General features: G+C 33.5%; 1 protein-coding gene across 2 annotated transcripts in view; it reads left to right on the top strand.

Moving 5' to 3' along the window:
- Positions 1–26,934, top strand: part of CCSER1 (coiled-coil serine rich protein 1) — a 1,266,496-nt gene that overhangs the window by 424,358 nt on the left and 815,204 nt on the right. For both annotated transcript variants that reach the window (XM_065877864.1, XM_065877863.1), the window contains one exon: positions 23,146–23,353. In XM_065877864.1, the coding sequence (XP_065733936.1) occupies positions 23,146–23,353 (208 nt within the window). The remainder of the gene's footprint in view (positions 1–23,145; positions 23,354–26,934) is intronic.

The following is a 26,934-nucleotide window of genomic DNA, read 5'->3' on the forward strand; positions in this document are numbered from 1 at the left end:
GATTCAAAAACATTTGTTATAAATAAAATACATTTCTCTTTACCACTGGAATTTCTTGCCAGTCTGAATAGCTATTGATATTTATTCAACACTTGAAACATTTGTTAGGTTAGTAGAAAAGCTAAATATCTTTTGATATTTAGCATCTATATCTCATTCTTTGAAATTATCTGACGAAAGTCATCGATGACCCTTTCTCCTGACCTTTTTTAATGACCCATTAATTCCCCCTGCAAATTTGAATATTATAAATGTGAAGAAATAAGCCTTGTAGTTCTTATTTTTAATTACTTAGTAAGTGCCACTTTTCCTTTCTCGCATTTCCCTTCAAATGGCTGAAGGATGAATTGGAATGTGTCCTAATTTCCCCTTTGCTGCCATTCAAGTTCAGTGATGAATATGATGGATTCAACTTGATTGCATATTCAAATATAGAATGATTAAGACATCACGTACATATCTATCTTGTAATTTTAAACATATTACTCACTTGCTCTGTAAATTTAAAGTCATAACGCTTGACCAGATATGAAGGTTTGCTTTTTTTTTTCTGTAAAAGCACTGATTCTGAATGTTTCAGCATTACTCCATCATTGTTTTTGGATACTTATTTTTTTATCTTTAATCATTTGTAGTAGCATCATATTCCTTACAACTGAAACTGAAAATGTTGCTTTGCTTTTCATAACTTTTCCTTTTGACACATGATTTCGATTAACTAATACATATAATGTGAAAAAAATATAAAGACTCCTGTATTCCCTTTCAAGAAGAGAAGACAATCTTTATCTCTCTTTTTCTCATTTGTACTTCTTAAGTCCCAGACACATTTAATGTCAAAGGAAAAGCAAGTGTTTCAGTGTTTTATATTCATTTCATAAACTAAAAATTTTGGAGATTGAATTTATACTTTTACTGTAGATTCTATAATTGTGCCAGTAAGGGAATGGGTAAAATATTTTGTAAAAAGTAGCTTACAATTTTATTTTTCTTCATTTTAAAAGAGCAAATAAATCTGAGTGAGACATAGTTTGGTTAAACAAAACTGAGATTATTTATACAGTTAAGCTCTAAATTGCTCTTTTGGGTGTTACGTGTTTTGAATGTTGAAGTCATGTAACTTACTGAAATGTTCCAGGTCAAAGCTTTTAGTTTTTGTTACTCACTTTCTTGTGAGATAGCTATTTATTTGTAAATATAAGGATTCCAAGGGTGTTAAACTCTTCCACAGGTATGTAGAAGTACATATAGATTATTAAATGAGATATTTATTATAAATCACATAGTACAGGGTCTGGCACACAGTAGGAATTAAAGAAATATTAGTGTTACATTATTTTATTTATAAAGAAAAGTTCTTGATGTTTTAATAAGTAATACAGACATGTTATTTCCCAAAAGTATATACCTCAAAAATAAATTATATACTTGCATATGCAATTTATATACAAATATATATGTATAGTCTATAAGTATAATATATATACTATATATAAATATATATGAAATTGAAATTGATTTTAAAAGCTTTTAAAAACATTTGCCTTTTAAATGGACAACACTCCTGATTTCAGACCTTTCACTTTCTCATTCATCCTTTCACTTCAGTTATCCATTGGTAGGTTTTTATTTCAATTAAATCATTTTTCAATTGGAAATTTTTGAGAAAAACATTAAATTCACCTAAAGACTGTGTAGTTTATTATATAGACCTAAGATTTTGTTGGGAATGGAGTAAATTTGTCCTTTGGGCTCCTTTTAGTAATCAGCCAAATGAGCCATAGCCTGATAAAGTTAAAACATTAGAAATAAAATGTGTTTGTAGCTCCCTGATAGTCAGTTAAACTGCAGTAATGACCCCAATGTATTTTATGAAATTAAATGCATGGATACACTGTAAAATATATTCTCAGAATAATTGGGTATTTACTTAACTTGTATCCTGATGTAATATTGTTTTAGAAACTCTTGAAGAACAGTTTACATATATTATCTGGAACAGTGCTGTCCAGTAGAACTTTCTGTGCTATGGGAAATGTTCTCTGTGTTTCAAGTAGCCACATGTGGCTGAGTAACTAAATTTTTAATTTTATTTAATTTTCATTAATTTAAATTTAAATAGTCACATGGGTTTAGAGGCTATGTTATTGAACAACACAGACTTAAAGTAGTAATCTTTTCTTCTATATATTTCCACCAATATTGTAATCATTGAATTATGTGTACTATCACTGTATTATCTATGTCATGTACTTTTTCACAGAATACATTTTTAAGAATATTTATAGTACTAGAAAAAAAGCAATAGTCATATCATGATTGTTGAACTTAACATTTGGAATCAGTTATTTCTCAAAACATTAGATCACAACTTGAGCCAACTTGTAATTTTTTATATTATATGTCAATTTTCATTAAGCAAAATAGCGTTTTTTATATATGTCTGTCACACATTACAGACTGGATATTTACTCTGAGATCTAGATATATTTGTTGAAATGATTTTCAGATATTAAGAGTAAAGTCAAGGGCAGTTACTACAAATAGGACACAGGCACTCAACAAATAATTGGTAAATGAATGAATAGGCCCAGATAGAAAAAAAGCATTAAAAATGTTTTATTGGCTATATTAACCTTTTTCTTAAGGCATTAGAGAACATGCAATGAAACCTCAATTTTCAACCCAGGCAAGTGGTATTATAGCACTGTGGTATGTTACACAAATACTGATATCTTATTAAACTCATTATGGCCCTTTGCTCAAAGGTGTGTTATGACTTTTTTTATTTATTGGCAGAAAGACACATCTTTACTTTGGAAAAAATATATTTAATTTCTTTCATTTTACGTGGAAGATAGAAAAACATCATTTACTAGTTACTGTTACTAGTATAAAGAATCAGATTAGAATGATAATTTGCTGTCACATATCTGTGTATAGAAAGTACCCATCTATGGAGATAGTAATACTTATAAGTGTCTACAAAAAGCCCTTCTATCTACACAAATACGTACATTTATAACTTGTTTTATGATTCTAGATGTATTGTCTCCCATAAATATTCATTATATTTTTGCTATAAATATACAAAATGAAGAATTAGAAAATAATGTAATAGAAATAAAATAGAGTAGCCCTTTCTGTAATTTTTGAAAAAAGGAATGCTGTTTCATTTCTAAAACAGAAGGTGCTATTAAGAAAATTCGTTTCACTAGAATGTCAATGACATAACTATATTTCAAATATAGTATTTTTTGTCTAAAGTATTTAGATCAACAGTCACAGTGTGCGTGGGTAAGATGTTTGGACAAGTCTCACAAGGCTGCAGTCATGATGTTGGCCAGCTTGGGTCTCAATGTGAGGCTCATCTTCCAAGCTCAGCTGATCGTTGGCAGAATCGAGTTCCTTGGATCAGTAGAATTCACGGTGGCTTTGACTTCAAGGCCAGTAGGAACACACTTCTAAGATGCTTTATCTTCTTTTAAAGGCTCCTATGATTAGGTCAGGACAATCGGGATAGGCTTCTTTTATTATTGACTGAAAGACAACTTATTATCAACGTAATCACATGCCAATCCCATCATATTTACAGGTTCCACCCACACTCAGGGAGGAGGAGTATATATAGAACATGAACATCAGTGGGTGGAATCTTAGAGGCCACCTTAGAGTTCTACCTAGTATCATAGCAGATGAATATGTTATCAATAAAATATACATTATTAATAGACACTGGTAATAAAAATGAGATACATATGTAATTAAAAACTACACAGATGTATTTTCATTAAACTCCTAATATATATAGTATTATTATCTAGAAAATAATGTTTCCACTATATAACCTTTCTAATTTCCTTTTCTCTTTATTTCACTTGATTCCTGTTTTTCCTGCTTCTATAGAAGGGTTTTTAACAATGGCCTTCTATGTAGTCTGTTCCTCAGAAATTTCAATCTGTTTTATAATAAAGAATTTGTTTACCTTTCATGACATTTTCAAAGTTATATTTACATTTACAAATCTCCCAAATGAACAAAAGGAAAAAAATAATTATAGCCTATGAAATAGTCTCACATGCCGATCAAGCAAATAAGAAAATTATTTTTCTGTGTCACTATTAATATCATTAAGTAATTGAAGACATAGAATTTTAACAAAATTAAATTTTAACAGTGTGAGGTTCAGTTACTCAGACAGTACTTCTAAGCCTTTTACAGTTTTGATAACAACCATATGTAAGACTGGAGAAAGTAAAAGAAACAGTATATACTGATTGACAGTCAGTTTCTTAGGGATTTTATAAAAGCGAGACATTTGAGGAATACTTTTTAAATAACACAAATAATTAATTTTAACTCTCATAACTTTTTATCTTGAGAAAAAGACTTACAGAAAAATTGCAAAAAAGAGTACTTGTGATCACATATGTCACCCAGATTTCCTTAATGTTAACATTTTATATACCATAGTAAAATGATCAAAATTAATACATTAGTATTCATTCAATATATTAATTATACTGTAGACTCTATTTGGACTTCCTTTGCTTTTTTCACTAATGTCCTTTTTCTGTTATAAGGTCTAAGCCACGGTCCCACACACATGGAGCTGCGTTATCCTCCTGTCTCCTCCATTCTGTGCCAGTTCCAGAGTTTTTCCCTGACTTCACGGAGGGAGGACTGGTCATGTATTTTGTAGATCATTCCTTAATTTGAAGTCGTCTGGTATGTTTTTTATCATTAGATTTAGGTTATTAATTTTCGGCAGGAGTACCACACAAGCAACATAATCTAATTTCAACCATGATGCTCATATGTCTTTTACAGATGATGTTAACATTTATCACTTGGCTAAGATGTTGCCCATCAGGCTTCTCCACGGTCAAGTTACTGTTGTGCCCTTTTTAAATATTATATATCCTGGGGGAGATATTTTTAAGACTGTGCAAATATCCTGTTTCTTCTGAAACTTTTACCCACGGATGGATCTTGCCTCCAACAATTATTATTGTTTGATTGGTGAGTTTCTATTTCCTCACTGGAAATTGGGAATATTGGAATTATGTTTTAAGGGAGAGCTGTCCCTCTTCCCCCATTTATACATTTACACAATTATTTTTATTATTATGACCTCATGGTTATTTATTTTTTTGGATATAATCCAATACTGCTGTTATTTATTTTGTTCCTCAAATTATTCCATCTTTGGCTATTGGGAGTTGTTTTAGGGAAGCTTCTGTATCTTTTTGACATAATATCATCCTTTTTTGAGCACTTCTTTTTTTCTCTAGCACCACAAGATGCTACAGGCTCATCTTGTATTTTTCACTCCCTAGCCTAGAATCAACCACTTCTACAAGAAGCCCATTTCTTTAATATGAAAATGGTTTTAGAAACCAAGATCTAGGTGCTAGGTGTACTTATTACTTTTTGTTTATCATTGCTTCTAGGTGCCTCTTTGGACAGAGCTAGAACATATATGATTATATTAACCCATTTAAGCTCCTCATTCAGAGATAAATAACAGTTTAATCCCTTGTTACCCAGAGTGTCTGTGGTCTGTGGATCAACAGCGTTGATATCACCTGAGTTTGTTAGAAACCCAGAATGCCCACCACACAACCTAATGCATCAGAATCTCCATTTAACAAGGCTGAAAAGCCCTGATTTAGACAAGAAGGTTTCTCTTATTCTCCTCAGTTAAAAATCATTTGAAGAGCTTGTTAAAACTTTTACCAAGCCCCTTCCCAGGAAATTCTTTTTCAATGGGTTTTGATATTCATGTGTTTAACTAATACTTAAGGTGATTTTTATTGTCAAGTAAGTTTAGAAATCACTGATCTACAGGTTTATCCCTGGTAGATGCAAAAATGGGAATGTCTTTAATACTTGAAATGGTGCTATCCTCAACATCAACCAGGTTATTTATTTCCCTACTGATTCTTAAATTTACATTTGTAAAGCACTTCATATATTTCAAAGTGCTTTTGTATCAGTTCGTTTGAAAAATTATCTTTCCCAAATAACCATCATCACTCTAAGCCTTCCTTCATATCACCTCCAAAGTTATATTCCTAAAAGAAAGATGAGACCATCTGACTTCTCTCTCCAGAAACTTCAAAAGTGTTTCATTAGGTCTGAAACCAATTGTCTGGTATATACGGCCTTCCGTGATTTCACTCCAATATTAACTTTCTAACCATATCTCTCTATATGTATACACTCACCCTGTGATTTTATTCATTTTGTTCTCTCTGAATGGTATTCCTTCCCCATTTCACCCCATTTGTTCTTAGAGCATTCCATTAAGGTCCAATACCTGCCTCAAATGCTATTGCTTCCAAGATAGAATCCTGAATTCCTGTAGTTACCTGTAATAACTGCATCTAGGTATGTGCACTGCACTTAGCCATAATAGAGGTGTATGTGATCAATTTTCTTTATTTTGCCTTATGTTTATACATACGTATGTGTTCTGACTCCACCCCGTACTAGATAAGGAGAACACTGAGGATAGAAAAGAGGTCATAATGGGATCATGGTTCCTTCTCTAGGCATTAATAAAGGTTAAATTGTTTCACTCTTCTCTTTACTATAGTTGATAGTGATTGGTAAATATATATGTGTTATAAGTGAGCTGGGATAACTATGACATGTTGTCAGAAACAATCATATGCCAATTATCTTTAAATAGTGATGTGAGATTTTCTAGTCTGTCAGATGATGACTATTCTAGCACTGCTATGTCCAAAATAAATAAATATTAAATAAGTGAATAAATAAATAATAAAATTAAAAAGAAAGAAAAGGGGAAAAAAACAGTTTATATAGTTTTCCTTATGATGGAACGAGGAGAACTCTGGAAGAAGAAATAAAACATTCTATTTAAAGACATCATCCCAAACCTCAAATTGCAATGAGAACAGTTGACACAACTATTTTAGAAGGAAAACTGTAGAGCATTTTTTTCAGTATATGATATCCGATGCCTTACAACATTTTTATATTACACTTTAGGATACTTATTAGATATCAGATGTCTCTATCTTTACTTACCTAGCTAACTAATTAACTAGCTGTCTTAGAGAGGTTTTGTATAAGTGAACACTCAGAAAACATTTATAAATAAGAGTAGATGAGACTCCTGCATCTAGGAGGAAACTAATAGGATGTGTGCTTTAGTAACCACTGGCATACTAGAGACATTGGTCTTAAAATATTCAACTCATGTTTTAAAATATTTTATTTCTCACTTGAATCACATAGCATTCATATTGACTATTGTGATTTTGATTGGAAGACATATTACCTAGAGAAGAAAAAGTCATACTTACTCGTAAAGAATATCAATTGAAATATGTGATTTCAAGAAACAGTAATCACAAAAGATCCCAAGGAACTAGCTATTCTCTCTGAGTCAAAAATTCTGGTGTTTTTCTGATGTCATGCCTAATTTTCTCATCTTAAACATTTGCAAAGAACATTTGCGAAAAACCGTAAAGAACTAGTTTATAGCCATTGCTTACACATATCATACATGTATGGATAAATTAATACATTTAATGTGATATAAATATTTTAAATGTTTTGTTTTCTAGGACGGACAGTGTCCTATTGTCAGTGAGGCTATTGATCTACTTCAGTTTCTAGAACAGAAGTTTTATGCTAGTTATTTTACCACTTAAATAATTTGCTTCTAAAAATGTGAAAATACCTAAAAGTCAAACCAATAGTTACTCCAAACAATACAAAAATAAATTTTATCTGTCCGTATTATTGTGAGCATGATAATTGTTGACCAAAAAAACAAAGGTTCCCACTTACAATATGCAGGCAAATCATATCAGTTGAACAAGTAAAGCTAGGACGTATGGGACAGATGGCAGACTGAATCGTATTTGAGTGAATTATGGTGTAATAAAAAAATCAAATATGTCATCAGTTAATTTTTACTAAACAACAAAAAGTCAGTTAATAATGACAAAATTATAGGAAAAATGAAGATACGTCACCTTTGTTTAATGATTGGACTCTTTTGGTGACTAATGTCATTAAGTCTCTCTCTTGTGATATGAGGGAGCTAAGATGTAAATTCAGGAGATCTTTTTTAGTACATGAACCAGAGGTGGAAGGCACAGAGCTTTATCCCTCTGATGACTAACATCCCTATAAGATCAGTGGGATTTAATCAAATCTCAGTTGGTTATGCAGAGAGAACGAAATGATCCCAGGAGTAGAAGATATTCATTCACCAGTGCCTAGTCTGCCTAAAATGTAAGTTCAGTTGGCATATTTCATTTGTGTGTGTGTCCATTTGTAAACAAAGCCTCACAGGGATTTTTTTTTTTTTTTTTTTTGCGGTACGCAGGCCTCTCACTGTTGTGGCCTCTCCCGTTGCGGAGCACAGGCTCCGGACGCGCAGGCCCAGCAGCCACGGCTCACGGGCCTAGCCACTCCGCGGCATCTGTGATCCTCCCGGACCAGGGCACGAACCCGTGTCCCCTGCATCGGCAGGCGGACTCTCAACCACTGCGCCACCAGGGAAGCCCGGGATATTTTTATAATACCATTTCATATGAAGAAAACTATTATTTTTTAATGTAATTCCTTTTTTTCTTTTCTCTTAGGTGATAATACATAGGCCAATAATAATCTATTCGATAAAAGTGCAACTTTAAATTACTGAGGTCATTTATAAATAAAAGCATTAAATCTTAAAACAACATTAAAACAGAAAATGAAATATCTTGACCCACATGAAATTTTTGCTTCTCTCAAGGTAAAGTTTTAGTCTCAAGGTAAAATTTTAGTTTATAGAGAAATTTTTAGAGGGGATATAGAAAAAAAGTGGAATATCAAATAGAGTATTTTTTAAAAAGGATACAAAGCATATCCTAAATTTCCCATTGATAATTTAGTAGGGCTAGGTAATCACAGAAAGTAGCCATCTATTTTTAACTTTTTTTTTTTTTTTTTTTTGCGGTACGCAGGCCACTCACTGTTGTGGCCCCTCCCGTTGCTGAGCACAGGCTCCGGACGTGCAGGCTCAGCGGCCATGGCTCACGGGCCTAGCCGCTCCGCGGCATGTGGGATCTTCCCGGACCGGGGCACGAACCCGCGTCCCCTGCATCGGCAGGCGGACTCTCAACCACTGCGCCACCAGGGAAGCCCCTATTTTTACCTTTTTGATGTACAAAGTGAGAAGCTGAAATAAAGTCAATTTATTGGAGTTACCAGTGAAAAGAAACTTACGGCATTATAACCTTAAACGTACAAGATTTAGAATGCATGCAACGCCATTTTAAAGCAGGGTAATTCCACATTAAAACAAAGGTCATATAATTTTCTAGTGCTGACCTCCAGCCACGAGTCTTAGAATAACTTTATTTTTCATTCTAAATGCAGGAGAAATTGGTAGACAAAATATATGCCTCCCTATTTAGTATGATTTGAGAAACCAAAACCAAAAGCTATAAACCATCTGTTTTGAGCAGAAAACATGCCCTAAATTTTTGTGTCAGAAGTCATTCCTTCTGGATAAGAAGTAACCTATTAAAATAAAAATGTTGTACCAGTCCCTTATCAACTTCAGCAGACTAGCTGAATTAATTACCTAAAAGGGGTCAGGGCGGTGAGGGCCAGGGCACAGCATCAGTGTGTTTTGACAGGGAAGTTACAAAAAGTGATGGCCTCTGGCTTAGAAAGTGCACAATGAAATACAACGTCCCAATAATGAATTCTGAATATCCAGGGAGCAATAATACTCTAAAACAAACCTGGAGAAGATCATAGAAATGGACATGACAGGAATACACCAAAGGGTGTGAGAGCATTGGAAAAAAACTATGTTACATTTTACACTTTAGTCTTGGGCCTGTCAAATGTAAAACATAAGGTGCTTTGATACAAGCCCCAGAAACCGAATTTTGCTCACTTCATTAAAAAAAAAAAAAATTATTTTAAGTATATGCACCAGCTTACAGAAACAAAGGGAAAGCCAAACACCAAATAGGCCTCAAGAAGAGCAGACACATGGTAATATCAGGGAACTAAGAGAGCGGGATCAGTTACACAATTTGCAAGGCCCAGTGAAAAATAAAAAGTACAAGGCTCCTTGTTTAAAAATTGAGATTTTCCAGTTAGTAATAGCAGAACATTAAACCAAATGTAGGACCTTCTAAGAACCAGATCCTGTGTGACTCTAGAAGGTGCAAGCCTGTGCATTTGGCCCTGGGTCTCAGGAATGAATGGGTAATCTCTTCAAGGCTCCACCATTAGAATAAGTTGGCTACTGTGGTTTTCTGTCCCTGTGCTGTGTTGCTCAAGATTCATATTTCTGGAAACCACCAGAGTTTGTTTGTAGACCAAATTATGTGACCACACAAAAGAAGAGATAAGGGGACCTTGTTTAGCAATCCCATCAAGATTGCATGCAATCATAGGGGAGAGGAGGGACTTTCTCAAAGGAAAATGAAGGCATTTTTTAGCAAAGAAAGGGGAAGAATTTATTTATTGTGCAAGAAAAAAAACAACATACGTTCACATAAGAAGAAAAAAAGAGTCCATTCTAACACTACTATGACCAACTTTTAAGAAGTTGCCTCTAAGAATATTAATAGTTTATTTTATAACAGTGCTCCAGTAACGCCTCCTTTGGATCATAGGCACTCGACTTTAAATATCCCCAAATTGTTCACTTCAGTGATTCTAGGAAACTTTTTTAAAAAACAAAATTGTTTTCAGGTAAATTTCCCAATATAAATTATTATAGTATAATATCCTACTCTTCTATGAAACTATTGAAGAATAAGATAAAAAATGTTTTAGATGAAAAAGAAATAGAAAGATCATAGAAAGTACTCTGAAGTAATATTAGCTTATATTTTCCAATCAATACGTATTTATGACCTTAGAGTCTGGCTTAGTGAGCTCATTGACTTTTTGCCAAGCAGCTGTCTCTGGAGGGAGCAAACGGATTAGGACACAGACTCTGGAGCCAAAATTGTTGAATTTGAAGCCCAGTTTTGCTATTTGCATCCTGTTCAGTCTCTGCATCTTAGATTCCTCCTCTGTAGATTAGTAATACCATAATTGACTATTAAAATATCTTAAAAGGTGACAATTTAGAACACAATTAAGACTGCTCATTAAAGAAAACATTTTTATTTTCAGGCATTGCAGAGTAGGTATAGGGGCTTCCCTGGCAGTCCAGTGTTTATGACTGCGCTCCCAAAGTAGGGGGCACGGGTTCCATCCCTGGTCTGGGAACTAAGATCCTGCATGCCCCACGGCGTGGCCAAAAAAAAAGAAGAAAAAAAAAAGTAGATATAAAGCAACTTAATACAGTCATTTTGGGAAGACTTGTTTTGGGAATGGAACTTCATTTCTTTCTGAGGAATTTTTTTTCCTGTTATACTTCCTTAAATGGGTAGTTGTCTCTGGAGAGGAAAGAGCAAAATGGAGGTTTTCTTTTAAAAGCTCTTCTTTGGTTGTGTAAAAAAAAAGGGCTGGGTATTTTCTTTTTCATCCTCGTCTCTGTTTCAAAGACAGTTGAACATTGATACCGATCTGTGTTTCTGCTGCTTGTGTGAAAGAGAAACCATCCTATGCCACCAGCACCCACCGTTATCTGGATTTAAATGTCGAGTACACTTAAGCATAGGAAGAAAGAAACTGAGATAACATTCAAAGAGGAATATATTGGAGACAGAGTCCAACAATCTAAGTGTGTCTTCCAGACAGGAGTAAGGAAACGATTCATCAACAGAAACCTAAAACATTTTGCAGCTTCTGACTTATCTAACCTTCTGATTTATAGCCACATATCATGTTTATATTAATGTTTGTCTATGTTCTTGCTATACTGATGAATAATGGAAAGGTAATTCAGCTACTTGAAACTGAAGCATTTAAATCAGTTCAGCTCTGACACTCTGTCTTTATGTCAGTCCTTTCAAGGTCCAGCCTCAGATTCTCCTACTGGCCTCAAGGATTTTTTGGTTGTTCCTTGCAACAGATATTTATACCTTGACAGTTCTATGATGTATAATTATGTATAAATGGTGCTATATGCTTTCCATTTACACAAATAATCTGGCCTGCTATTTATACCAAGTACAGGGGTTCTCCATTTCAGAGAGAAAAAAAGATTGACACCTTTTGTCTTTCTTGTCCATTCATGGTTAAGTTTGCTATTGTTTACAAAAAAACTACGTTTTTAGAATCAGCACCATTTGATGGTTCTACATGTTAGTAGTATGCTTTTACTATCATAATGTTTATTATTATAATATTTAACATAGAAATTTGAATTAAATTCAGCACTTTTTTTGAGACGGTTTTTTAATAAGCCATCTAAACATCTTCCAAGAAAACTATTTACTATAAGATTTCACAAATCTTATTTCTTAGGACATTAATAGGTATTACGGGTGCTCAATAGATAATTATTGAAAGAATGGACAAATGAATGAATGTTTAAGGAATACAGTTGTAAAGTTAGCAGGATTCTTTACTAGGATTATTCAGCTATTATTATGCTGAATATAATTTTTAAGACATATTTGATCATTAATATTTTGCTAAAAATAAAAAGCAATTATACTTTTTAGCCCCCAAATCTATACCTGTGTCTTATGTCACATGCGGGCAATCTCTAATAGGACTGCGTTTGCAGGACAGCTGTGTTCTAGTTACTATGCACTGCAGCTGCAATTCAAACTGACCATCAAGAGGTTGGACTGTGACCTTGTATTCCACTAATCCAAACTGTATATAATATCATAATTGACTGTTCAGTATATTAAAAGGTGATATAATTTAGGATATCATTACAACTGGTAATTGGAGAAAACAATACTTACTTATTGATATCCAGTTAATCTTCAGGTACTTTCTAATTTTTCTTAATCTTACTTTAGGCACAAAGTTGTAACTCTTCAGTACTCATGATTCCAAAAGCCACTTACTTTCTAGAATTAGGACTTTGGGACAGCTTATTGGCTGGAACCTAATTATGTACTTTTCATTTAGTAAGAATAATCTTCAAAAAGTGGGATACTACACATTGTCTTCTATATTATTAAAAATGAGGTTTTCTCTTTCAAACAATTGTACCTCCACTATAACTTTATATTACATAAAATAGTTCTCCCCAAGAACAAGAATCTTCCTTCTTAGGAGGACCTAAATTTAAACCCAGAAGCTATGAAAATTCAGTTACACTTTCTTCTCGTGCAACTACAGTTGACCCTTGAACAACACGGGTCTGAACCGTGCTAGTCCGTTATACATGGATTTTTTTTTTCCAGTAAGTATATAGTTGGCCCTGCATATCCGTGGGTTTCATCTATGCAGATTCAATCAACCCAGGATCCCAAATAATACATGATCCAGTGTTGATTGAATCCTGGGATATGGAGGTCATGGAGTTGGAGGGCCGACTGTGGAATTTGAGCATACATGGATTTTGATATACGTCCTTTGTCCTGGAACCAATCTCCTGCAGATACTGAGGGACAGTGGTACTTGATATCTATATTCATACTCCAAATGAGTTTCTATCATTTTATCATTGTTATTTCTGTCATTGTTGTTGTTTTAATTCTACTCGTTTTAGTTCTACTTCTTTCTGTATCTACCCATAACGTACTGACTGCCTTAAATAGTTTTGCCTAGGTAAAGCTTCAAAGATAAATCTGGGAAGTGATCCATGGGAAATTGCAATATGTAAACCCGTTATTTAGGATTCATAAGGTAGAATTCTTAGCACACGTGTTTAGTGTATGTGAAATTGCCATATATTAACTTATTCAACAGCGACTTGGACATATAAGGCTCACGGAAGGAGAGTATCACCTTATTCGGTGTTACTGGACCAAAAGGAAGAGACAGCTAGTGCAGCCTGAGGTAGCCAGAAGGGTTGGAGAGGATTTCCTGGGAGAGAGGGTGCACTAACCCAGGCTTAAAGGATAAGTATAAATGAGCCACATTATGTCAAAACTCACATATATCCTGGGGAAAATCATATGCAGTGAGTGTGATAAGATACGTCTAACCTATTCTGCTATTACACTACGTGTTTTGTTTGTCTTACTAAGGCGAGTGGCACAGTGGGCTGGAGATACACCCCTGGAATTCATGTATTTAAAAGTAAGCCCAGGTGCTTTTTGTGTATGTAGGAGTGAGTTTGACAAGATATTTAGAAATTCTTGATTTTGCGTAATACGGAAAATTTTACTTTTCTAGTTGAAATTGAATGTAGACCATCACAGTGCCTTTTGTTACCTCAAGAATGGAATCTGGGAAATTTGGTTGATAAGTGTGATGGAGGTTTTACTAATCTTTCTCAAACTGATAAAGTTTTGTGGTTCTAAAGATTTACTCAAAGTCAAAATCTCCAATTCTTTTAGCTTTGAAAAGCATTGGAGTTTTACAGTTTCCTTGCCGCTACGTATTATGCCAGTAATTTTAGGTATTGTCTTTATGTCAAGTTACAACACAAGAATTGATTTTCTATTTGGAAACACTACTTCCTATATTATACTTTCATGGCTAATACTTACTACACTTAGTTTGCCAGATCTTGAATATTTTAAAAAGGTGAAGGACATAGAAAAGTCTTTTAAAACTATGTAATTGACTGTAGGTTGTATAACTTTTAGCATATCTTCAGTGGTATGTATTATATCAGAATTTTTATTGTAATAGACCCTAGCTGCAATATTTGTAAAAAATTGCATTTTGTAAAGGTTACTTAGATACCTACAGGCAAATTGAAGACATTCTATAGTTTTGTTGTGTTTTTTAAGAATGTTCTGATGTAATACAAATTATTGTAAGCAAATATCAGTTACATATTTTTTATAAATTATATCTAAAAACCCATTGTGTGCTCTCCTTAAATGGTCATAAGAGGAGACTTTTACATACAAATTCTTAAAATGATGACATTAAGTTCTAAATATATTATGCGATAATGAAATAGGATGGGTTTTATAGTGATAGTTTGGTTCTGAAAGATTAATCAAATTCCCTCCATGATATGGATGTGAAGCAAGACCTTGGTACTTTTGTGACTTATTCTCCTGATATTGAAGGGAAAAGGGCAGGCAATAAGTAGTATTGGGAAAAAATTATTTTCAAAAATATAATTTACATCTCTAAAAATGATGATTCTCATTTTACTGATTCTATTACCCTACAAATATGAAACTCTTATAGTTGAAAAAAATTCATTTAAAAAAAGAAAGAAGTTTCATAGTAAGGCAAGTCATATTAGAGCTTGAATTTGTGACTTTAAAAAAAATATTATTTTTTCAAAGCAAATATAAAATAATAAATTGTGTATTTCTTTCACTAAAAAAATCTTAAATTAATTATATGTAAATTATAATATATAAAGTACACCAAATAGGTAACTATAAAGTATGTATCTTAGATAACTATAGAAGATGCCAAGTGTCTAAAATATATTTATAGAATTCTGTCACCAATCAAGACATTAACTATAAAATAATATAGTAAAACTCTTTCCCATTTTTAGATGATTTTCATGTTTATAAATGCATTTGAAAGTAAATTTAATAACAGTTTACTACAGTGGAATTGAACTATTTTAAAAAGCTCTTTGGTATCATAGTGAGATAATTATTTCTCAGAGATCAGATTTTGTTTGACTTTAATTTGTTTTCCTTGTATAGTTCAAAATTTTCCAAATGAAATCACTTCCATGGAGTGGTGGATGAGAGGGTGGGAAAATTTTCCTGACCCTCAGAATAGAGAAGTGTAAAATCAGGAAAATGTTGAAGATAGGAGTCTGCAAACATATCAGAGAATTGATGTTGTTTACATGATGAATTGCCTGGAAGACTAGAGAGAAGGAACTTAAGTTTTTAAAAAAATATTTGATTGATTATCTGTTAGACACAGGAAGACCAGCCAGTTTATGAGGTTTTCTAAATTGAGAATCACTTCTATAATATCAGGGGACAATAAATTAATATTTGATCTCCATCTATATAAAATATTTTTGAAAATTCTGTGCCCTCAACTTTCTGACAGCTTGAGTGCTCTAGCAAAAAAAAATGATTACACTATTAATTAAATCATAGCATAATTAAAACTTACAATATCTACAATTAAATGAGTAATTGCAAAGTGAAAAATGTATACATGTGCACAGATTTTGTTGTATATCTTTATATGTGTGAACATGGGAGTTTTTAAACAATAATTTGAGTCGCTCTTTGCTGAACTTTATTTTACTACGTACATCTCTATATTTATCAATTCTAATTCTTTTTCTTACAGAAATGATCTTTAAACTGGATCTTAAATGACATGTGAAAACAAAAGTAGAGAATGGCAGGGAGAAATATGGATGACATTAATGGCATGGAGAAAAGTTGCTAAACAAAGGCAATCAACTCAGTCATTTCTTTTTATGATTAAACAACTACTTTCAAAGTTTGTATGAGCAGATTTACATTCATAGAATATCTACATTCTTGAAAATTTTGGAGAAAGAAATTCTAACTGTTGTAGGGAATAGGAGTCCTTACTATTTAATCTTATTTCCTAAGATCGTAACCTAATATTTTACTACTGTAGCTTCAGTGAAAATAACATAAATAAATACAAGTATATTTAAAATTTTAACCCTATTAAGACATGATGCAGTATGAAGATAAGAGCACTGGACTAGAAGTCAGGAGACTGGAATTCTACACCTTCTAGACACTGTGTGACACTTAGAAAATTAATTTAGATTTGAGCTCCTTATATATTAAATAGGAATGTTAAACTAGATCTATAATGCTTTCTGTAGCACTAAATTTGATTATTCTTTTGATATGAGATGCAAAGGAGATTTCCTTGAAGAAGTGATGTATTTTAAGGCAAGATCTGGAAGGTGGGTAAGCAACACTTTTTCATGCAGATAGAAGAACATATGTAAAGTTCCTGAGGCAGGTTGGAGCTTGGCACGTTTCAGGGCCTGAATGAAGAGCAGTGTGATTGGAACTTAAAAAACAAGGAGGTAGTTGTTAGACGATGAAGTGTGGTGAGGCAGACAGTTGCTAGATTATGGAGAACCTTGTTGGTTATGTTAAGGTATTTGGATTTTATCTTACCTTTCCCCATATCTTGCCTTTCTTATACCCATCACTTAAGCTACTAGTGAAATCCTCCTCATATGTAAATGTAAAATATCAACACGTTCTTATAACCACTACCCTCCTGTGGAAGGATGGATGCTGGTTTCATCCCTTCCAGAAATACAGCTAAATACCCAATTATAATACAATTTGAGATACAAGTATTTTCCTAAGATGACACTTTCAGTTAAACAATATATTTTGAAAGAAAACATAAGAAAAATACATAGTTTATTCATCAACCAAGACTTCTTGTAGTTAGTTCCCTAAACATTTTTTTATTAGGTTCTGGGATGCCAGTTCATGAATATAGATTTATACCTTCATGCCTGTCTTAGAATTATTCAAAGCTAAGATTTAATTTACCATAAATAACCTGGGCCTTTTTGAAATGAGGTTTAAATAACAATGTTTCCCAAAGTATGGTTTTTAAAAACACAATATTATTTTCTTCAAATCTACTTAATGAAGCTTTGGAAGGCAGTTATATACATATGCTTATTTATTATGCTGTACAAATGGAGATTACTTTTACTTTTCATTCCTTGGAAATGTAGTTCAGAAATCATAGGCACATTATAAAGTGTAAATCATTGCGATCCCTAATGACCGCAGATATTTGCTATCATGAAAGGTGTCAGTACACTAAATAAGGAGTAGCTCCTATGACAGGTAAGAGCATCAGTCTTTTGCAACTGACATTTTCTTGTATTTTGTTAGTAATTTGGGCCATTATGTTGGGAAGTTTTCAAATGATTGAAGAATACATATGGGTGGGAAGAAAATATCTCAGTATCCAAACGATAGTTCTAGTTATAACCAAATGATTAAAAAATAAGGAAAATACTTTTATTTTCTCTTCCTGGTAAGGAAAAATTCTTTAATCACTGTATAGTTTATGTCAAGATATATATTTTCCCATTAAACTTATCTGTCATATTAAAAATAGAATTGCAGCAGAACTTTTGAACTAGGTTGGTAGAAAATTTCTTTCACACAAAGGATCCCAGTGACAAAAGTACAGAGCCAATTCACCATAGTAGTTTGAGTCAAACGTTTTAAATACCAGTTGAAACCCTCCAGTTTCTCAAGTTGAAACTTTCAAGAATATATTTAATGTAACATTTATGAATTTTGCTGTTAATTTTACTCAAAAGCTTTATTATCTAAAACGTACAGACTAAGAAAGGCCCGTAAGTCTCAATTTGACTCTCTAAATGTTACACAATTTTCAATTATAAAGACTTGGTTGGCATTTATAATCAACAAGGCAAGTGAAAATATTACTGAGCAATTCTAGCAAAGATTCATGGAGATGATACAGAGAGGGTGAAGTGTATATGGATGTGCTCAGTGGAGATTACATTGTCTTTGTTTTTTGTTTGCAGTAGTTATGGTGATTAATGAACCACTGTATCGGGCTTCAGTATCTTATCCTTTGTGTGTGTGTGTGAAGTGAACGGACTATCTGTTTTGATATAAAGCACATTTCTTCAGTTTTCTGGACAATAATAATTCAGAGTGCTGGCAGACAGAGAGCTATATATCCTGAAGTACATGAATTGCATCATCTCATGAGCCCTGCTAATACAGGAACAGGAGAGCACCTGAACCTTGCTCTACCCTCCCGGCCTTATTATGGGTTGTCTGTGCCAGGGGAAACTATGACTTCATATTAGAGACTTTTCTCCTTTTCTTGTCAATTACAGGGATGGATTTTTTTAGGTGTATTTGCCCAGAGACACATGGGTATTTTTGGCCCAGTCATAGTCTATTGTTAAACACATTAGTATTCAAAATATTTAATAATTGTTATTCCCCAGGCACCAATCAATCAGAAATCCAATGACCATAAGTATAGACTAGGATACCTGTGCCGGCCTGTACAGCTGAGTAGCAGACCTGATTAACAGCCCATTTTCCTAACTGACTCAACCTAATGAAGAATGGTTTTGATTATTGTGGGGTGGCAGCCCACTCTTTTTCATGTAGAAATAAATGGATTTGTTTTCCATATGGGAAAGAATATTAGCTGTTATTTTTTGGTATCAATTATTAAGCCGTTAATGTTCATGGTGAGCCTCTTGAGGCCAGTGACAGAGTCCTATTAATCTCTGCAGCACCAGCCGCTGTTGCTCTGCTGGATACAGGGTGGGTGTTTTCCATAACTGTGACATAATGCCATCATTCTCTTCCTTGTTGGAATTAAGGAGAGATCCAAACTTGTGAAGTGCAAAACAAATGGCTAATTTTATCTTCTAAGTACATTTCTGCATATAGTCCATTCGTAACTATCTGAAACAGCAGTGATCCTTAGATGTGTAAATGCTAAACTGTAATCCTTAGAATCTCAGTAATTTCCTGAAATTAGTTGCAGAACTTCACACGAGTGTGGTTTGTGAAAGCTTTTTCAGTCTTTATTGATGTTTAGATACATAATTGGACAAATGGGTTCAAAGAAACAGCAATCTAATTAAAAGGAATTATAAAATTGTTAGTTTATTTTATTGTAAGAGTGCTGGGAAATCTGGAAGCGTGGGTGGCAGCCCTGCATTACATACAAATTCACCTTCCAGAAAAATGTCTGTGTACAAATGAGAGTCGTATGCATAGATTATTACAAAGAATTCTTTTGTTCATTCACTCATTATTGTATTCATTTGTTCAACTTCAATTATACAGTTATTTACTGAGTCAGCTTAATATGCGCCAGACACCAGGCAAGTTCACAACTTAAACCTGATAAATCTTGGAAAATTCTATTATAACTAAAATACTGTTACTTGTGCTATGAATTTTAATTTTTATATTTTATTTTATTCTTATTGGTCTTAGACACTAAAACAAAATAAAAACCTTTAAGAATGATTGTATAGCTCACTACAAGTTGTATATAATTTAAATGAATCAGTCATATCTAATAAAATATACTTAATTTATTTTTTAAATCTTTTATTTTGTATTGGAGTATAGGTGATTAACAATGTTGTGATAGTTTCAGGTGTACAGCAAAGTGATTCAGTTATACATATACATGCATCTATTCTATTTCAAATTCTTTTCCCATTTAGGTTGCAACATAATATTGAGCAGAGTTCCCTGTGCTGTACAGTAGGTTGTTGTTGATTGTCTATTTTAAATATAGCCGTGTGTACATGTCAGTCCCAAACTCCCTAACTATCCCTTCCCCCGTGGTAACCACAGGTTCTCTAAGTCTGTGAATCTGTTTCTGTTTTGTAAATAAGTTCATTTGTATCATTTCTTTTTAGATTTTGCATATAAGTGATATCATACAATATTTGTCTTTCTCTGTCTGACTTCACTCAGTATGACAATCTCTAGGTCCATCTATGTTGCTGCAAATGGCATTATTCCATTCTTTCTAATGGCTGGGTAATATTCCATTGTATATATGTACCACACCTTCTTTATCCATTCCTCTGTCGATGGACATTTAGGTTGCTTCCATGTCTTGGCTATAGTAAACAGTAATGCAGTGAACATTGGGGTGCATGTTTTTTTACGGATATATGCCCAGGAGTGGGATTGCAGGATTATATGGTAGCTCTATTTTTAGTTTTTTAAAGGAACCTCCGTACTGTTCTCCATAGTGGCTGTATCAATTTACATTCCCACCAACAGTGCAAGAGGATTCCCTTCTCTCCACACCCTCTCCAGAATTTATTGTTTGTGGATTTTTTGATGACAGCCATTTGACTGGTGTGAGGTGATACCTCATTGTAGTTTTGATTTGCATTTCTCTAATAAGTAGCGATGTTGAACATCTTTTCATGTGCCTCTTGGCCATCTGTATGTCTTCTTTGGAGAAACGTCTATTTAGGTCTTCTGCCCATTTTTTGACTGGGTTGTTTGTTTTGATGATATTAAGCCACATGAAAATATATTTTAAAAATGAAAATATAAATGATGCTTTGTGTAATTATAGGTATGTTTTATTGTTTTCAATTTTTGTTTTTGTTCATTTGCTTGCTTGTTTATGAGATGCAGAATCTTGTGACTAAGAGCCCGAGTGCACTGGCTGCGTTCAAATCTCTGCTCTGTTGCTTCTTTGCTGTATTGCCATCAGCATGTACCTTAACCTCTTTGAGATTCAAATTCCTCAACTGTGAAATGGGGATTTTAATACCTCAAAGAGTTGTATGAGTATTAAGTGGTTTAGCATAGATGAAGTCCTTACACGACTACCTGAGATACATTAATTATTATTGTATATATATGCATGTTAAATGGCTAGTAGGAAAAAAAAATCTTATCCTGCTTATGTACTTAGGTTGGTTCATCTCAGGTCAAGTTCTTAATAGCTATTTTAATTTGAGAAAAGCTACTTATCTGGGCCTATTTTCTCATATGTAAAATGAAGATACTCATTATAGCTACCTCTTGGTTTTGTTCAAGGTTTGGATAAATTAACACACATGAAGTGGTTAGCACAGTACTTGGCCCACAGTCAATCCTCAAAAAATGTTAGCTATGACTGTTCATTTATTATTTCATTGTAAATGTAAAGTGGGGATAGTAATTAATATGATCACTTCAAATAACAATTGTGATCTTGAATATACCCATGAAGACAAGTCAACAATTGTGTGATCCAAAAATGTGTTTCTTTGCTAATTATCCAATACTTTATAAATTGTTATACTATTTGTGAATAATCAGATTTGGATAAAATTAACCAAGGACGTATTTTTTTATTTGCGTCTTTGCCTGACCTTGGTGGCAGGCTCCAAGGCAACTCTGTTTTTTCTCAATTTAGGTTGTCAAGTGACCTTGTCATATACTTCAGTAAATAATATACATAAAAGCTATTGAAATTGAGCATAAGTTTCATAAATATCCTGAGCTATGTTATAGTATTGCCATTATTGTATAGGCCCATTAGTTTTGTTTATTTTTTGCGGTACGCGGGCCTCTCACTGCTGTGGCCTCTCCCGTTGTGGAGCGCAGGCTCCGGACGCGCAGGCTCAGTGGCCATGGCTCACGGGTCCAGCTGCTCCGCGGCATGTGGGATCTTCCGGACCGGGGCATGAACCCGTGTCCCCTGCATCGGCAGGAGGACTCTCAACCACTGCGCCACCAGGGAAGCCCCTTTATTTTTTTTTATTTTTAATGTATTTATTTATTTTAGGCCCATTAGTTTTAATGAATGGAAACGAATTTAGAAAAACTCATTAAAAATGACTATTTTCATAGGCTGCTCTTTTCATACTATTTTTATATCTGCCTCATAGGCATATTTGGAAAATTGTTAATCTTAATATCTTTTCTTTATATATACCTTCAATATAAGCATGTTATTTTCAAAATGCAGTATTTAAAAATAATTGTTTATATCAAGTAATCAATAAAATATTTTCCACACATTACTATGCTAAAAATTTAATGATTATTTGATAAGCATGCTAATTACATATGAAGTTATGCATCTCGCAGTTATTTCACTATTTTCACATAAAATCCTATGCATACTAGTCTTTCTTAATCCACAAAATGGTTGAATCCACAATTGATTAATTTAGTAATTTAAAATAATAATTACCAAAATTTTTTATCCCAAGTTTTGGTTTCTTAATCTTTTCTTTCCAGTTAATTTTTAAGCATATTTTCAGAAAACCTCTGTATGAAATTTCTCTTTCAGTGATTACTTTTGAATTTCAACATTTTTAAAAGAGTTAAATAAGTGTAAACCCATTGTTATCATGTATAAATTAAATTCCAGTTGGGGAAAAAAAATCACATTATAAAATAGTGATTGTCATTGAACCTTATTACCACTATATATAAAATTGACAAATAACTTCATAATTTTGACAGAAAGTTTCAGAATTTCCAAAGACTAATGTGAAGAAATAATGAGAGTCACAAGGAAGTTTTTTCTAGCTCACTACTGACATTGATCAACAGCTTGGAAAATACTGCTCTGAATATGCTACCCAGTAATTTTTGTTCATTTTTTTCTTGTTAGGAACCTTTCCCTGAAATTAACAAAAGAGATTGATCAGGAAGCCAGGTGTCCCCATATCAGGGGAACGCCCAGCAGTCCATCTGCAGATTGGCCCCTGCCAGGTGTGGAAGAAAATGGAGGCATCGATTCTCTGCCATTCAGACTTATGCTACAGGACTGCACAGCCGTCAAGACATTATTATTAAAGATGAAAAGAGTTCTACAAGAGGTAATGGTTTGCTCTAAGATTAATGTTTTCAGTGCTGGTAGATAGTGAAGTCTGTAGACCTGGTTAATCCCTTCTTCTATCAATAGTTAACTGCATAACACTGGGCAGGGGTCAGGTATCCTCGTGGAACTTAGCCTTTCTCATATGTCAAATAAAGGGTTTGTAGTTCTGTTTATAAGGTACTCTTCCCCAAAATTCTAAGATTCTGTGAAGGAATTAAAAAGGAATAAATTGATACCAAGTCTGGGAAAAGTCAGATAAAGAGAAATGGGCATCAGCTGTTGTTTTTTAAAAGCTATTGAGAGACCTATTAACTGGACTTCATTTTAATGATATTGAGACTTTATATGATACCATAAAAGTAGTTTATTTAGTCATTTTTGTTCCAGTAACAATTAATCTAGTAAAATTTCATCTGAATGTTTGACTGATTTTGCCCATTGACTCCAGGTGCCCTCTTTCAGTCTATGCTCAGTTAGATGATGAGCTAGTCAGGAAAATACGCAGTGGAGTCTTTCATCTTTATGTCCAAGAATCAGCCATCCTTTAGGATTCAAGTATGTTATGGTTGTATTTTTATAATTGCAACAGTTATTTTCTTTGGAGGATTTCTGTAAAAAGTGTAAACAATATTATTTCAAAGATGTAAAATGAGGGGACCAAAATTTTAAATGACTTTCCCCTAGTGGGTGTGAATTCGGAACAGCAGCCTGAGATTTCTGAGTCTCAATTCGGTGACATTTTATCATGTCCTATTATCGTTTAACTGATTTCTCATTATTGATAAGGGATGTTCATAAATAGTGTGAGAACAGAAAAATACAACTGTTTAATATGAGTAGTATTATGACTCACTTACAATGATGGCCACTGATGTTTCCTTTTCTAACACTGATAAAAATAATAATAACAACACTAGTGGCTACCACTAGAGGCCAGAAGTGAATCAGGGAGAGAGAAGGGAATTTAAGAGAAGTGATTGTCATAGCCTATTAGGGGCATCCAGTCATGTCTTCCTGTCAGCTATTAAAGTAATAACTGGAAGAGATCTCTGCATCCCAAACCAGTTTATATCTCTGGGGTGGTCTTTGTGTCTATGCAGTGGTGTGTAGGAGCGGTGTGCTTATACTTGATCATTGTTAGAATTTCAGGAATTTTATGAGCTGACAGTTAAGCACAGGCATTAAAAAAATTAAATTATGTACACTTATAATGAAACAAATCATATTTTTAAAAGGGTAATCAGTACTGAAATCTCTACATTTCCTACTGACTTTACTATATTTTACTATTAATTACACTTGTGAGCTTATTTACATCTATTGGATGTATATGTAGAAATACTATATAATAGCTAATGTGCATGTTTCCCAATTGTGCATTCATTTATGTCACTTTGTTAGCGTGAAATCAGCCACATGGGAATATTATGCCACAGAAATTGGCAAACAATGCAAGGTAGGGCTTTTAAATTTTGGAGAGCTGTTGTTAAATATTTACCAGTACACCGCTATATGTATGACTATATGGTTTCTATATTGACAACGTAAGTGTATCTTTCTGCACCAGTCCAGGCTTCCTGACCTTTTGCTTGACATGTAGTCTGAATCTCTCTGAACAACGCAAACTTAATAATAGCTGTTATATTAAAAGATATTAATCTCAAAGTCTGTAACCGTCAAGTATTCAGTTTTCTACCTCTCTCTTTGGTCTGGATTTTAATTTAAAAAAATCAAAAAAGTAAAAGGAAGTAGGAAAAACTGGCAGGAAGAGTCAAGGGGCTTTCTTCTGGTACTTAATTTTATAAGTTAAAAATATGCAGTGATATTCATTATAAGGTCAATATTCAGAATATACTGAGATTGTTTTTATATTTCTATCTGTTTTTCTTCATTAAAGAGTATTTGAAGAAACTGAAGAGAATTGACTTTTAAAGCTAATGTAAAATGAACAATAATTACATCTGTTTGTTAAGCCCATTCAGAGATCAGGGGGTCTTACTCTTTATGGTCAGCAAGAAAAGCAATATTATTATATGACTAGCATTAACATCTGTTCTAGAAAAAAGATATTCATAATAGGTGCCTTTAAAGAAAACTGAAATATTCTCTAAGCCATGAGTTTTTAAATGGCAATTCAGATTTCATTGCTGAATTTAATTCCAGCTATTCATTTGAGATTAATAATACCTTTTTTAACATAGACAAATAGAGTTTATTTCTATTAACTTATTTTTATGATGCTTAGTAGTCCACCTGTGTATACAGATAATTTTTTTTAATAGATCTTTATTGGAGTATAATTGCTTCACAATACTGTGTTAGTTTCTGTTGTACACCAAAGTGAATCAGCCATATGCATACACATGTCCCCATATCCCCTCCCTCTTGAACCTCCCTCCCTCCCACTCTTCCTATCCCACCCCTCTAGGTCATTGCAAAGCACCGAGCTGATCTCCCTGTTCTATGCTGCTTCTTCCCACTACAAATAATTTTTAACTGCAGAATATCCCAATTACTTTATTTTTAAGATGAAAAAAGTCATTAATGAGTTTAGTGTATCACACTGGAAACCACTCCTATTTGAGATTTTTCCTAATGCTACTCTGTTGCCATCTTAGATTTTAATTCTGAGATAGGTCGAGTGTGAATAATCTGAATGGAAGCTCACACTGCCAATTATATCCCCCTTCTTTGGAGATCATTTGCTATTACAACCCCAAATATCAATTCCTTTATTTAAAAAAAAAAAAAAAAAAGGCTGGCTTTGGGCCCTAAGAAATTCTGTTGTCACTTTATTTTTTCATATTAGTGATTTTTTTAAAAAAGTGACTACAACAAGGGAGAGCTATATAAATTTTTCTTCCTTTTTTGTTAACTTCTTCACATAACTCCATTACTTGTAAAAGAAGAAAATACTTAATACAATATCTACAGAAATAGTTTTTGTTTTGATGTTTCCTTTCAGTCTGCGCTGTTCTCTTTTTGTTATTCTCTTATTATAGAATTTGTACTGTTCGGTAACTGACCAAGAAGACTACTGGGAAGGGATTTTAGATGCAGTGCATAGTTTCTAGTAAGATAACAGCTAATAAGAATGTTTATCCAAGATTGTTTGCAATGCCCCTCCACCCAACATGCTTGCCTTTTTTTTTTTTTTTTTTTTTGTGGCACGCGGGCCTCTCACTGCTGTGGCCTCTCCCACCACAGAGCACAGGCTCCGGACACGCAGGCCCAGCGGCCATGGCCCACGGGCCCAGCCGCTCCACGGCATGTGGGATCCTCCTGGATCAGGGCATGAACCCGCATCCCCTGCATCGGCAGGCAGACCCCAACCACTGCGCCACCAAGGAAGCCCATGCTTGCCTTTTTAATTTATGTTTAACAAATGTTCCTAGCAAATTTCCTAAATCATATAAGACATTTTTTTTAAAGTTAGATAAATGTTAAACAAATTTAAAATATGTTGATGTGATCAGGGGAATCTAACAATAAAATTACATTAGTGAAAATCAGAGAACTATTTGTTCGAGAATCAATATAATTTACAAGCTCAGGTAGTTGACATAAACATTTGGGTTT

Source organism: Phocoena phocoena, chromosome 5, assembly GCF_963924675.1.
Source record: "Phocoena phocoena chromosome 5, mPhoPho1.1, whole genome shotgun sequence".
Classification (NCBI taxonomy): Eukaryota; Metazoa; Chordata; class Mammalia; order Artiodactyla; family Phocoenidae; genus Phocoena; species Phocoena phocoena.